This window comes from Coregonus lavaretus (assembly GCF_964263955.1).
Source record: "Coregonus lavaretus genome assembly, contig: SUPER_35_unloc_1, whole genome shotgun sequence".
NCBI lineage: Eukaryota > Metazoa > Chordata > Actinopteri > Salmoniformes > Salmonidae > Coregonus > Coregonus lavaretus.
The window spans coordinates 3997054-4012293 of NW_028167181.1; the positions used below are offsets into that span (position 1 = coordinate 3997054).

At 44.9% G+C, this 15240-nt stretch overlaps 1 protein-coding gene across 10 annotated transcripts in view; it reads left to right on the forward strand.

Annotated features, from left to right (window-relative positions):
- LOC311110040 (GRB2-associated-binding protein 1-like) overlaps nucleotides 1–13136 on the forward strand; it is a 73650-nt gene extending 60514 nt beyond the window's left edge. For 5 of the 10 annotated variants that reach the window (XM_084188575.1, XM_084188577.1, XM_084188576.1 and 2 more), the window contains 8 exons: nucleotides 518–1203; nucleotides 2989–3083; nucleotides 3297–3642; nucleotides 6246–6335; nucleotides 7341–7434; nucleotides 7840–7957; nucleotides 10813–10941; nucleotides 11035–13136. In XM_084188575.1, the coding sequence (XP_084044701.1) occupies nucleotides 518–1203; nucleotides 2989–3083; nucleotides 3297–3642; nucleotides 6246–6335; nucleotides 7341–7434; nucleotides 7840–7957; nucleotides 10813–10941; nucleotides 11035–11193 (1717 nt within the window). In that variant the 3' untranslated portion in view covers nucleotides 11194–13136. The remainder of the gene's footprint in view (nucleotides 1–517; nucleotides 1204–2988; nucleotides 3084–3296; nucleotides 3643–6245; nucleotides 6336–7340; nucleotides 7435–7839; nucleotides 7958–10812; nucleotides 10942–11034) is intronic. The other 5 variants (XM_084188580.1, XM_084188574.1, XM_084188572.1 and 2 more) reach the window with 3 other exon arrangements.
- The last annotated feature ends 2104 nt before the right edge of the window (nucleotides 13137–15240 follow it).

Consider the following 15240-nt stretch of genomic DNA (forward strand, 5'->3'; position numbering starts at 1 on the left):
ACACACACACACACACACGTGTGCAAACAGTCACACACAGGTTCATAAACATGCACATATACATGTGGACATGCACACAAATACACACTCACACATTGTAAATAGACACAAAACTAATCCAGCACTTACCTCTGGGTTTGATGTGTTTGAGAAGTGTTCCATTAATCCAAAATTTAGCTCCTGGCTGTTCTCAGTCAGGGAAATGAGGAATGATCCAGAATGGCTTAATATGTCAATGGACCTTTGGCAAAGGACAGTGCTGTGTTTGACCCTGCATGTTTTGAAATTAACCACAGGATGAAACATAGATCATTATACTGAGCCTACAACTCAATAAGATCTACTCAACAACAGATCCAATGGACCTCAATAGTAGTTATTGGTGGTATTGTGACTTAACTGGAATGGATGTGTTGATGTAACTCGTATCACTAATCTGTGTTGAGGTGTATGTGTGTGAGATGTTCACACACCATTCAGCCTCCTGATGTTATCTGTCTCCTTGCCGTTGTCATAGAGCCCACGCAGAGTGTTCCAAGTCGACCTCGTCGGAGACGGACCTGAACGACAACGTCCCTGCCCACCGCACGCCAACCTCCACTAGCTCCTCCTCCTCCAAGCACGCCAACGGCTTCTTCTTCTCTGTCCCGCCCCCTCACCCCGCCTCCGCCTCCTCCATCTACGACTCCCCGCCCTCCCGCGGCGCCTCCCTCTCCACCGACCTCTCCTCTGGCCTCTACCAACTCCCCCGCTCCTATTCCCAGGACACCGTGCTCCTCCCCAAGTCGGCCTCCACCTCCTCGCCCCCCATCCCAGTCGACGGCGACGCCCCGGAGCTCTACGTCTTCAACACGCCCTCGCGGAAGCCCTCCATGGAGACTCAAATGAGGAACCTGTCGGTTAGCTACGATATTCCTCCCACACCAGGCAGTAACTGTACCTATCAGGTGCCTCGAGGTCCACCAAGTGGTGGGTCTGAGGGTGGTGACGTGATGCCTCCCCCCCGGCCCCCCAAGCCTTCACTCAACTCCCTGACCTCGGGGCACCCGCCGCCCCCCGCGGAGCGCTCGCCCACGGACACGTACTGCGTGCCGCGCTCGATGTCGGAGACGGACGGGAACTACTGCGTGCCCACCAGCGCCGGGAGCAAGGCCCTGCGGAGCAACACCATCGGCACCATGGACTCATCACGCCTCAGGAAAGGTACGGCTCATCGATTGATCTTGATTCATTGGTGGATTGATTGACCCTTATTAGTCCTGTCAAATAAATGAAAAACAGAGATATAATTGAACGCATTTCATTTCACTCTCACTTTTTGCTAAGGGACGTAGGGTACCACATCCTGTCACTACTTATCATGATGCTAAGTGATATAGGGTACCACATCCTGTCACTACTTATCATGATGCTAAGTGATATAGGGTACCACATCCTGTCACTACTTATCATGATGCTAAGTGATATAGGGTACCACATCCTGTCACTACTTATCATGAGGCTAAGTGATATAGGGTACCACATCCTGTCACTACTTATCATGATGCTAAGTGATATAGGGTACCACATCCTGTCACTACTTATCATGATGCTAAGTGATATAGGGTACCACATCCTGTCACTACTTATCATGAGGCTAAGTGATATAGGGTACCACATCCTGTCACTACTTATCATGAGGCTAAGTGATATAGGGTACCACATCCTGTCACTACTTATCATGAGGCTAAGTGATATAGGGTACCACATCCTGTCACTACTTATCATGATGCTAAGTGATATAGGGTACCACATCCTGTCACTACTTATCATGATGCTAAGTGATATAGGGTACCACATCCTGTCACTACTTATCATGATGCTAAGTGACATCCTGTACCACATCCTGTACCACATCCTGTCACTACTTATCATGATGCTAAGTGATATAGGGTACCACATCCTGTCACTACTTATCATGATGCTAAGTGATATAGGCTAACGCTTAGGCTAACATACTGTGTGCATCATTATAAAGGCTAAATACACTAGCTAACAACGACAGTATGTTCATAACAACACATGGCTGGTGTGTGCTGTGTTCAGACAAAGCAAAGCAAGCGTCTAATCCTCCAAGATAATTTTCTTGACGCGACAGATGTGTTTTTGAATAGCTAATTACAAAAACCTTTTCACAGCCGAAGATTGCCTTGCCTCCAAGGACATCTGGTGTAGCAAGCAGAATTAGTGGTGTTCAGTTACCATGCAGACAGACAACACGTACTTCAGAGTTTAGGAGAAAGCAGTTTGGCGCCTCAGTCCCAACCTCTATACAGTGAATGCTCCCAACCTCTTTTCTCTACTAGCAGCAGAGAAACAACACTGAGTCCTTCTCCTCATCACCCCCTCTGGTGGTGGCCACTGGTAATAACACTTTTGTCAACACCCCCCCAAATAAATATATAATAATACGATTTTTGTTCTTAAAGGACAATCATTTACACAACCAAAAGAGCATCTGAGGTTGAAGTTCAAGATAAAACATTATGCCCAGCTACATCCGGTCCAAGTCTGTTCATTACATTTAACATGAAACAGGTCTGTTGAACTAACACGAGGGCATTTAGCAAATGCCCCGGGATTCCCCGTTTGTCTAGTCGTATGTGTACCAGAGTAGGCTTTGCTTGCCTTGGCTGTAGAGTATGGCCACCTTCCAAGTCCTATCATCCTGTTTGTCTGAACTCCTCCTGAAATGCATTGGTGTGACGTTACACATGATGATCAGAGCAAGAGCAGCAACTATAGTCCAGCTGCCGAGATGACAGACAGACAGACTTCACATATCCCTGTTCACCACTTACTGTGGTTTCAATGGTGCATTTGTATTCAGTTTTAATTGAGTATTTAACACCATTTTGATTCATATTGCTGTAGGCCCTATCTAGACTACTATAGTGTAGGTATGGTGTGTTTACACTGTTTTTAAATGCTCTGTAATGTTTGTTGCAGATCTTGTGTCCCAGGACTGTTACGATATCCCCAGGTCGTTTCCCTCTGACAAGAGCTGCTCGTTTGACTTCAACGAAAGCTTCAACAGCTACTTGGTAAGTCTTTACACGACATGCTCATCAATCAGATTAAAACGATGGACTTAAAGGACCTCTCACATTGATACTGAAGTATTGGGCTATTATGATAGTTGCGTTGTTTGTAGTGCACTAAGGTGCAGATTAAGATAAGGGAAGCTTGTATGCTCTCACTTCTTTTCACGTGTGTGTACGTGTTTTTGTCTTGTGTCTGTCTGTGCTCTTATGTAGCCTACCTCTCTCTCTGCCCCCCCTCCCCTTCAGAAAAACAAAGGCATGATGCCAGTGGGCAGCCAGTCCATGGAGGAAGTTGACCAGAACTACGTACCCATGAACGCCAACTCCCCGTCCCACCACCGCTCCGGCAGCCTGTCGGGCTGTGAACCCATCATGGAACCCAACTATGTACCCATGACCCCGGGCCCGGGCACGTTAGAGTTCTCCCTGGGCAAGCAGGTTCCCCCGCCGGCCCACATGGGGTTTCGCTCAAGCCCCAAGACCCCACCCCGCAGGCCCATGCTCATCAGCGATTGTCAGCCCCCGCCCGTGGACCGCAACCTCAAACCGGACCGCAAAGGTGAGGGAGGAGAGGGGCAGGGTGGATGGCTGGGGGGTGAGGTGGTGTGGCTGTGGAGAAGGGGAAGGGGGTGTGTGTCTTTGAATGAGAGAGAATCTTGAGAGAGAATCTTGGTACGTTTGTCTTTTATCTGTTGTTGCATCAACGTTTTCACAACTGCTTCTCTCTACATCCTGGCATTCAACTCTAACTCACTCCCATTACATGTGCTTGGCTCATGGTTATGAAAGACAGATTACAATTTCATTATTTTGAAGTAGAACACGTTCATTTGTCATCATTATACAATTCCTGTATGGCATCAGACAGTAGTGCAGAATGTTGTGGCTCACCCTTCCTCTCCTCTATGTAGGCAGTGTTCTAGATCTCTCTATGTAGGCAGTGTTCTAAATCTCTCTATGTAGGCAGTGTTCTAGATCTCTCTATGTAGGCAGTGTTCTAGATCTCTCTATGTAGGCAGTGTTCTAGATCTCTCTATGTAGGCAGTGTTCTAGATCTCTCTATGTAGGCAGTGTTTTAGATCTCTCTATGTAGGCAGTGTTCTAGATCTCTCTCTATGTAGGCAGTGTTCTAGATCTCTCTCTATGTAGGCAGTGTTCTAGATCTCTCTCTATGTAGGCAGTGTTCTAGATCTCTCTGCTCAATGTAGTCAGTGTTCTAGAGCGCTCTCCTCAGTCAGTCCTTGACAAGGCCCCATCCTCCACCCCATCCACCCTCCTCTCAGCCTGCTCTTTTAGTTTAGCCCGCTCTCCCCCTCATCTTCTCTCCCTCTCACCCCAGTCAAAGGGACTTTTGTCCCAGAGTTCAGGGGGCCCTCTCTGGGGCTTTGGGGGGGGACCGGCCTGGGCCACCATCACCATGGAGCGGCCAGAGCGGTCACCGCTGTCCCCATTGTCCCCCCCTCTGAAAGGGCCTCTTTGATGGAGCAACAACCCCCTCCAGATCCACCATGGGACATTTCAATCTAGAGCGGGGAGGATTTGAATATCCCACAGGGGAGGCAGACCCAAAGCAGAGGTCATTACCAGTCACTGTCAATGGTGGAGAAGAAAGGAGGAATCCATGTCAGGAAAGTTGTTAGAAAATCTAAAGTCAGTTGCTCTCTATTCATGGCTTAGAGCTTTAACATTCAGATCAATGACTCTTGGTTGTTTTCATTCCAGCATCTACCGTGGTGTCACAATGGGATGCTGAATGTGAATGGTTCAGTGTGAGGACATGTTAGACTGGAATGGTACTGTAGTCATGGGGTCATTATGATGACGAAGGTATAGGCCTACAGTTAGGTTTTTAACTTGAGTGTTTCATAACCATGGGCCATTCCATCTCAATGCAATCTCTCTCCTCACCGAACCACAACTGCTGTCCATCTGCTGAGTTTGGGACCTCTGTTGTCCCGGCTGTGTGTGCATGTAGGGCTGTTGTGTACTGTTGGCTTCAGGGTTACTCTCTCTAGCCTTTTCTCTGGCTCAAAGTCTTTGGTCCAATCCCAAATCATATCGACCGCTAGACCCTATGCACTTGGTGGAAGTTTGACCATATTGCTTTAACAAATCAATTCCTCTCAGATCTCCACAAGTGCATAGTGAATAGGGTCTAGGGGTCAATGTGGGATTGGGCCTCTCTTGCTTGGTTTTGTTCTGTGGGTGAGGTCTTGTGAGGCTGAAGCATCTGTGGTCGAAGCCGACAAGTAGCTTCATTTATTCACTTTCCTTCATTATGGCTTTGTTATGGGGTTCAATTGCAAATGTCTGCCATGGTTTTAGCTGGGGTATGCTGTGTTTTATGGCTGTTGTGAGGATTATACATAAGGTTAGGACTTCACTTACATTTTTTACATTTTAGTCATTTAGCAGACGCTCTTATCCAGAGCGACTTACAGTTAGAGTGCATACATTTTCATACTGGCCCCCCGTGGGAATCGAACCCACAACCCTGGTGTTGCAAGCGCCATGCTCTACCAACTGAGCTACAGGGGACCACTTCAGTGTGCTGGTGTACAGATAAATGTGCGCCTTTATTTGCGTCTGCTGTTGTGGATGTGTTGTTGCCCTCAAAATGACTCTCTTCTCTCAGTGGATCTTCCACGCTCATACTAGTGCATGTTGTTGTCTTGTCAAGTCTCTGAGGCCAACCATGTTGCAGGGTTCTGACTAGAGGTAGTACAGCTACGACCGGAAGTTACTTTTTCGTAGCAGGTTAGGAGAATTGACCCAGCAGGTTAGGATAATTAACATAGCAGGTTAGGAGACATAGGTTAAGGTTAGGAAAGGGTTAGGGTTAGCTAAAATGCCCTCCTAACCTGCTATGAAAAGTCACTTCCGGTCGTAGCTGTACTCCCTCTAGTCACAACCATGTTGCATGGAGTGAGGTGCATGATGGGAAATGTCGGGGTCCGCTGTTGCCATGGAGATAGTCCTGTCTATACTGTATATACACCAATAGGGAGGAAGGAATGGTAGGGTGGAAGTAGTGAGTTGTCTCTCAACAGTCTGTTGATCCGTCGGCTTTGCATGGCAGGTTTTTATTAAAATAGGTGTTACAATGATGTCATCGTTTATCAATGATGGTAATGTGAAAAGTCTTCTTTTTTAACCAATCAGGTCAGAGTCCTAAAATAATAAGAGCAAAGGGTGTTGGTTTAGAGCGAACCGACTCTCAGACCGTAGGGGAGTTCCCAAGACGACGCAAGGGTAGGTATTACCAAACAACGACGCCTGAAACTTGGTTCTGAATACTCATCTCTCATTCTCTCTGAACCTGTCTGAACTCAACGCATGCTTCTGAATGTTCACCTGTGACCTGTGACATCACATGTGGTGTCCGGTCTCATCCAGTCAACTAACTCCTGTTCTGTTGTGTTTCTAATTTAACATTTTGTTCTCATTACACGTTTTTGAACCACACCAACACCCTAATATCTTCTAGGCTTCTTCAGGAAATGGAGGAGAGATCATATCTCAGGAATGTTATTGTGTTGTCTAGTGAAAGAGCTCCACTACATAGGAAAACGTTGTCAGTGTACTAGTGTACCTCACCAACAACCACATCTCAAGCCCTCTCCCTTGTTCACAGTCAAAGTAATCAATAGTATTAATGTATAACACCAGTACAGTAGTTGTTTCTTAGGTTGCCGACACACTCCAACACACCAGTGATGGACTGTTCTAACCAATTCACTCTTGTATTTTTAACACTTTTTGGCATGCTCCTGTTTCGACATGTAATAATATATATATACACACATACATACATCCCCGGGTTTGCATGAAGGGTTTTTAGACGTCTGCGAAGTCTGTTTAGTGCTGTACTGTAGGCTGAGAAGTGTAAGTGCTGCTGTCCTGTAGACTGCAGCACCAGATGGTGTTTTCTAACCAGACCGAGGGAGCTATGCTGAATGTGTTTCTATAGCACCCGGGTTGCCAGATTGGGCTCTGTTACGTTAACCATGCGTGAACGGTTGGCTGTGGACATACTCTATAAACCTATAGGCAATTGATTACATTTTTGTATTACGCTGAACTTCTCATGTTGGAATTTAGCCTACAGTTTTAGTCTTGGAAGGAGGTATTGTGGCTTATAGGGACCTCTGTTGGCCAAATGAAAGCATTACTTTCTGTATAATGTAATGTATTGTGTTGCGATGATGGTATGTGATGAGAGAGATTGACGGTGGTGTTTGCCCCTCCCCTCTACAGCCAAGCCCGCCCCTTTGGAGATCAAGCCCCTACCTGAGTGGGAGGATTCATCGGCGCCCGTCCGCTCGCCTGTCACCAGGTCATTCGCTCGGGAGTAAGTGTCTTACCCTTTGACCTTTCGCCTCTACAGCAGCTCAGGGTCAAAGTTGCCCTTATGCACAGATCTAGGATTAGTGTCACTCACCGCATCCTAACCATTTGGGAGTAAAACATAAAACGGACCTTAGGTCAGTGTCAACTTAGTTTAATTCCTTTCTACCGCATGTGACTATAGGTTTGGTATTATATCAGAACACTAACCCTCCACGCAGTACTTTAGTCACCTCATAACATGTCAAAGTAGTCATACATGTATGTCTTAGAAATGTGCATTATTTGTCTTTTTCCAGTGAGTCATTTTTAATCTGCAGGGAACTCTGCAGGCTCCCATGCAGCGCTGCTGCTGTGTGTGTGTGTGTACAGACGGTGTGTTAAACGGTGTGTGTGTGGTGCTGCTCAGTCCCTCCAGGTTCCCCATGCCTCCCAGGCCTCCCTCGGTGCATAGCACCGCCTCCAGCACCGACTCCGAGGACTGTGATGAGAATTATGTAGCCATGGTCTCTAAGGCAGATGAACTAGTATGTAACACACGTCCTCAACTACTCTCTTCTAAAATATTCATTTTAAATGATACAATGATTTATGTACATTTTCTAAAAACTTGTCACATTAATAAGCTAATGTTCCACAGTCAGTAGCCAATGAATTTATTACAATTCAATTAAAACTTTTTTATTCATGGCAAAGTGCACCATTTGTAATGTAATTCGTCTAATGGCATATCTTAGTGTGCTGAATATCCATAGAACATCAGTATTCAGAATAATTTAAATATACTACATGACCAAAGGTATGTGGACATCTCATTCCAAAATCATGGGCATTAATATGGAGTTGGTCCCCCCTTTGCTGCTATAACAGCCTCCACTCTTCTGGGAAGGCTTACCACTAGATGTTGGAACATTGCTGTGGGGACTTGCTTCCATTCAGCCACAAGAGCATTAGTGAGGTCGGTCACTGATGTTGGACGATTAGGCCTGGCTCGCAGTCGGCGTTCCAATTCATCCCAAAGGTGTTCGATGGGGTTGAGGTCAGGGCCCTGTGCAGGCCAGTCAAGTTCTTCCACACCAATCTCGACAAACCATTTCTGTATGGACCTCGCTTTGTGCACGGGGGCATTGTCATGCTGAAACAGGAAAGGGCCTTCCCCAAACTGTTGCCACAGAGTTGGAAGCACAGAATAGTCTAGAATGTCATTGTATGCTGTAGCGTTAAGATTTTCCATCATTGGAACTAAGGGGCCTAGCCCGAACAATGATAAACAGCCCCAGACCATTATTCTTCCTTCACCAAACTTTTACAGTTGGCACTGGGCGCACCCAGTTGGGGCAAGTAGCGTTCTCCTGGCGTCCGCCAAACCCAGATTTGTTCACCGGACTGCCAGATGGTTACGCGTGATTCATCACGCCAGAGAACGTGTTTCCACTACTCCAGAGTCCAATGGCGGTGAGCTTTACACCACTCCAGCCCCCGCTTGGCATTGCGCATGGTAATCTTAGGCTTGTGTTTGGCTGCTCGGCCATGGAAATCCATTTCATGAAGCTCCCGACGAACAGTTCTTGTGCTGACATTGCTTCCAGACGCAGTTTGGAACTCGGTAGTGTTGCAACCGAGGACAGACGATTTTTACACCCTAAGCACTTCAGCACTCGGCTGTCCCGTTCTGTGAGCTTGTGGCCTACCACTTCGCAGCTGAGCCGTTGGTGCTCCTAGACGTTTCCACTTCACAATAACAGCACTTACAGTTGACCGGGGCAGCTCTAGCAGGGCAGAAATTTGATGAACTGACTTGTTAGAAAGGTGGCATCCTATGACGGTGCTACATTGAAAGTCACTGAGCTCTTCATTAAGGCCATTCTACTGCCAATGTTTGTCTATGGAGATTGCATGGCTGTGTGCTCGATTTTATACACCTGTCAGCAACGGTTGTGGCTGAAATAGCCGAATCCACTAATTTGAAGGGGTGTCCACATACTTTTGTGTATATAGTATAGTTTGACTTCACTTCAAATACTGTTTTTTGTTAGTGTGTGATGATATTGAAATGATGAGTCCACATTTTCTGTTTCTGATATCCCATGTTAGTATAGTATACCTAGTAAAAGTCAGTCCGTTATCATCCTCCTTGGCCTCCCAGCCTCATCTTTTATGGAGAAATCGATGGTTGCCACAGAAGGACTCCTCCTCGACACTTCTTCTTTCTTCACCTCCCCCCCCCCCCCCCCCCCCCCCTTCAACCACTTGTCATCCTGCTTTTTTGTCTTTTTCGTTTGCGCTTTCACTCTTTTCCCCCTGCAGGTATTCAGTCCATCTGATGGAGATCTCCTCTTTGCATCTTCTTCTATTCTTCTAACTCATGTTGTTTTTCTTCCATCAATTCTCAAGGACCCTTTTTGTTGACTGGTCAGATATAAATGATTTTCCCTTGCGCAGGCTCCATGATCTGGTGGTCTAGGCACCAGGGTTTGATCTCTGTCTTTCCCACTTTGTCTCCTCCTAATTTGTCTCCACGCTGTTTCGTCTTCCCGCTGTTTCTAATCTGTCTGAATATAGCAAAAATGTCCAAAATACATTTCCCCCTTGGGGAGCCATACATTGAACAACACGATCACTGTTTAACGTTGCTCCATTCTCTCCTAAAGGAAATGATCTTAACTATACTAAATTGACTGATTAACTTCACCAACAACAAAATGGGTCATTTCCTGCTTGATTGCATGTTTTCCATTCTGTTGTTGTCTTAGTCTTTTTGACCTTTTATTGAGATGTTTTCCCTTATCCTTTCTTCGCCTTGACCTAATGTTTACTTCCTGTTGCTTTATCACTCATTGATATTTTTCCTAGTCCCCCTTTTCCTCCTCTTCTTCATCTCCTCAGTTCCTCCTGTATTATTGTTTGACCTCTGACCTTTCCCTGCTGTCTCTGTAGAGAGGAGTCCTTCTACTGCACTGTCCCCATCACCCCTGTTAAGAGGGAGATGGAGGGCCTTGACACCGTAGAGGAGGTGAGACGGGTTGCCAAGTTTGGTTAGACAAGCTGCCTGGGTTGCCAGTTTGGAGCCTAACCGGAGATGCCCATAGAGCCTATGCTCTCACTGCATGGTGTGGGTTATGCTGTTATTTCCCCCCAAAACCCACTAAGATTTCAGACACCGTCTGTAGTGGTAGTGTACATGCTGACGTGACTTGAGGTTTGCATAATACCTCAATGTGTTTATGATGATAGTATCTGTTCTAGTTCTGTCTCCATTGTAGCTGTACTACTACTCCTCTTGCCCACTCTTAGAGTGTAGCACTAACATTTAATCATGCTCTGTGAGTTTGTCATCTTCCCCCTATCTACACTGTAACATGGTATCTCCCTTGTTGATTAGAACATGAAGCGGGGTGCGCCCATGACGGCGGACGGGGGGAGCAGCCCAATGGTGAAGCCCAAAGGAGACAAGCAGGTGGAGTACCTGGACCTAGACCTGGACCCCGGCAAGTCCACCCCACCACGGAAGGTGAGACCGATCTCTCGCTCACGCTCTCATGCTCACAGTTTCTCTCACACTCACACTTACACTATTGAAACTGACCTGTGTGTTCCTCTCCAGAAGAAGAGTAATGGGATTGGTCTGGCGGTGTCAGATGAGCGGGTGGACTACGTAGTGGTGGACCAGCAGCGGACGCAGGCCCTCAAGAGCACCCGGGAGGCCTGGAACGACGGACGCCAGTCCACAGAGACAGACACCTCCACCAAAGGGCCCAAGTGACCCCAGCTCACCCAGCTACAGCCCCACGCCGCTGGGCCACAGACATTACTCCAAGCCCAGGCTCGGCCTTCCCCTCCTCCAGACTCACAGTGCCGACGCGAAGGGGCAGGCAGACCTCCAGGGCTGCTGAACTGTCTTTAGTTTACCCTGCTATCAGTCAGTCTGAGGACAGAAGAGCAACAGCACAGCGCCCCTCTGTGGCAGACAGGGGGTATGTGCCAGGAATAAGCTGTATGCAGTATGGAAGCAAGTAGAAGGATTGATTGATGTATCAGTCCTCACCTGCCCGAATGGGGACTCTGTAAAGACATTACCACATTGACAAAGACTTGGAGTCTGGAACACTTACTGCCTCTTATGGTGGATTTCAGTTGGTTGGAGAATGACCAGGAGAAGACTTAAAGAAAACATTTCCTTTATGATTAAATCACAACACTGTAGGGCACTGTCTGGAGTCTGTTTTGGGAGAGAATGAGTCATCTCTCTTTCAGAATCAGAATGCTTAGTGTCTACTTAATACTTTACTGCCAAGGTTGCCTAGTTTTGCTGGTAGGAAATTGGGCCATTTTCTCTTGTACAGGTCAAATATTATCCAAAACATTGTAAGAGAGAGAACCAGGTTTTCTTAGTGAAAAACTTGTTGTGAATGCAAGAAAATAGAATGCGAGTTACTTTTTATGAAACGCAACTGACCAAGTGCTCAATCAAAGGTTTGGATTCACTGAAACAACGTCATTTAAACGACTGAGAAATGATTTTCTTACTATTTTAGATTTTCGTGGAAGAGGAAATGCTTCATATTTGCAAAACAAAAAGACTGTGTACAAAAGTGTTATGTATATAAACGGAAAGTGTCCTTTATTCAACACTATATATGGTGTGTGGTAATTCTGCAGGGTAGAATTCTATACGCTCTCCGAGATGGTATCGGGACATGTGATATGATATGAAATGACAGAATCAACTGTGACAGCTTTTTAACGGGAAGCTCCCCGACACTTTCTGTGAGTTATGCAAAGGTGTCAACCTTAGGTTTATAGACGAGAGAAATCAGGTACTCATTAAAATACTAATAACATCTATTTCCATTTCTAATTTATTTTGAGTTATCTCAACGATAGATGTCCGAGTAATAATCTATAAACAGACAAAAGATTTGATGGGTATAGAACAAAGTGCTGTTTAAAATGCCTTCTTAACGAACGCCAGTCAATTTGCTTCAGGAGTTTATTATTGTGATGATCAATTCCCTTATTGACTGGCGCGTCAATTTAATTCTCTCTTAGGTTTTAATTTATTTCAAATGGATTTACACGTAAACCGTCTGGGATCTGATGTATGTATGCCTTACGATCTACTTTACTTGATGTCTTTTTGTAAATAGTGAGTAATTGTGATGTTTTACCTAAAAAGAAAAGACTTCAGAATTGTAGTGTTTTTCATGATGACTATTCGCTTTACTAACTTTCCAGGGACCCTATTAACAAAGTGTCTGAGTAGGAGTGCAGGGCCCAGTTTCCCAAATGATCCTACGGTTCTAACGATTAACTTAGCCTTCAGATACTTTTGGGAAACTGGGCCCTGGTCTAGGATCAGGTCTCCCCTGTTCATATGATCTTGTAAAGTCATTGTTAAAGGCAAAACTGATCCTAGTTCAGCACTCTTACTCTGAGATGCTTCATGAAGACGGGCCCAATTCTCACACACAAGTCCTAAGCATGTTTTACCAGGAGAATAAAAGTCTTTGCTGTATATATTTGCACCAACTATTCCAGCATGAATTGAAAAACTGTGCCTGTACTGTCATTTCCATACTTTCATTCTCACCATCCCATTGCAGCTTTGTCTGTCTCGAGACCAACTGCAAAACGTTGATGCTTTATCTTTTTTTAAAGAATCAGAAGAGAAACATTTCCATTTGAAAGTAAACTAAATAAAAACAACCTTTTTATGCGTCTTCTATTCGTCACGTCACCTACACTCTACAGTATGCTAATTTATATGTTAATACATTTTCGGCCAGAAAGTCCCTCCCACTGAGGAGGCTGGTGGGAGGAGCTGGAGGACAGACTCGTTGTAATGGCTGGAATGAAAAAATTGGAATGGAGTCAAATGGTTTCCATATATTTGTGTTTGACCATCCATTCCATTCCAGCCATTACAATGAGCCCGTCCTCCTATAGCTCTTCCCACCAGCCTACTCTGGACCACCAACATTGCTATAGAGGAATGAGAAATACACACAAAGTGGTGTGTTGTACCAAACTGTGCCATTCTATTTCAGTTTCAGGAAGTGTCCAAATGCCTACCACTTCTCCAATCAATGATTACCTCACCTGTTCCCTATTCTCTCCCTCTCACCCTCGTTTAATTTGATGTTTCTCCATTTACCCACAAAGGAAAAACCCTCTTCAACAGGCAGCGATTTACATTAAAATCTAATCTCTCACATTTCAGTAAATTTCTTTGAAGATTTGGAGCAACATGTCATCTGGATGAAAAGGGGACAGTTGTCAATGAATGGGAAGTGTGCTTGGACTGAGTGGGTAAGTGTCTATAGAAAAATGGAAGAATTGATTGCACTTAGGGTTTTTGTACTACATTAGCTGCGTTAATTAGTCTCAAATTGAACTTGTTGAGGAGCAGTGGAAATGGCCTGAAGTACTCTTTTTTTTTAATAATCTTCTGTATGTCTGTAATTTTTTTGCATATCGTATTCAAACCTTTTATTTTTCCTGCAGTCTGAACAACCAAAAATCATATGAAATCGGATATTTCAAATCCCATTTCAAACCACCTTCGTATGTGGTTTGAAATCCGATACAAATCGGATTCCAGGCCATGCGACTTGTCTGAACAGTCAAATCTGATTTATTTGCCCTCAAGTGGTTTTTAGACTTATTTGGCATATATTTTTGCTTGCTAGCTAGTCGGTTGACAGTTTTACCGGAAGATGTGGTAGCTAACTAGCTAGCTTGTTAATTGTTTACAAACAAATTTTGTCAATGTGCTAGAAAGCTTAACAGCTACCTAGGTAGGTAGTTGATCGCTGTGGCTAGCCAAAAAGGACTAGTTTGAAAGTTGGATCATCTTATCCTATGAGGCTTTAAAAGTGTTCTAACACTATGATTTTGAACATTCAAAGCAACTGGGAGACATCCATGGCAGTCATTGTTGTCAGTAGCATGCTACACCCTTAGTTGTAGTCGATCTGATGCGATTGGACCAAAGACCAATTAGTGTAAAAAAGATCAGAATTGAGCTGCCTGTGTAAACGCAGCCTTCAAGCCTCTACTTCACTTCTCTTGTCACTGTTTGCCACAGTAGCTTGGAGAGACTTCTTACCTGCACTCATAATAAATTAGCCTTTCATATAATTTTGACACATTTTAAATAGAAATCCATTTATTATAAAAGCTGAGGGCCATAATCATAATTAGTCTCAAATTGAACTTGTTGAGGAGCAGTGGAAATGTGGCAGGTGGAAATGGGCTGAAGTACTCCGGTTATGATTAATCTTCAACACCTTCGTCTTTTATAATCTTTTGTATGTCTGTCTGTTTTCCATAGTTCCCAATTTATTTACTTCTACTGTGATCTTTAAGTTGGGCATATTCCATAAATTATGGGCATGGCATTGTTCTTGGATGTCTAATGTTGTTTTGTTCTGTTTTGTCTCACTGTTCCTCTGGTTGAAAAGAATGGGTAGGGAGAGCAACCACCATGTTAAAGAATGGTTAGAAAGAGGAACCACCATGTATAACAATGGGTAGGAACTCAGCGGAACCACCATGTAAAAGCATAGTCATTTATCAGCGCCAGTTTTGCTGTTGACCAATTACACCACTAGGGGGCATGGTCGCTTGACAAACCAGTGAAGAAGTTGACAGGCTCTTCCATGTTGGGCATCACATTGTGTGATGTCATCGACAGAGTACTGCAGTACATTCTGAGAAAGATTGATGGACATTCTGCTTCTTTCTTGACCACAAACACTCATCCCAGTCTAATGTTCAACTATGTTATTGTGGAAGATAAGAGTAAAGA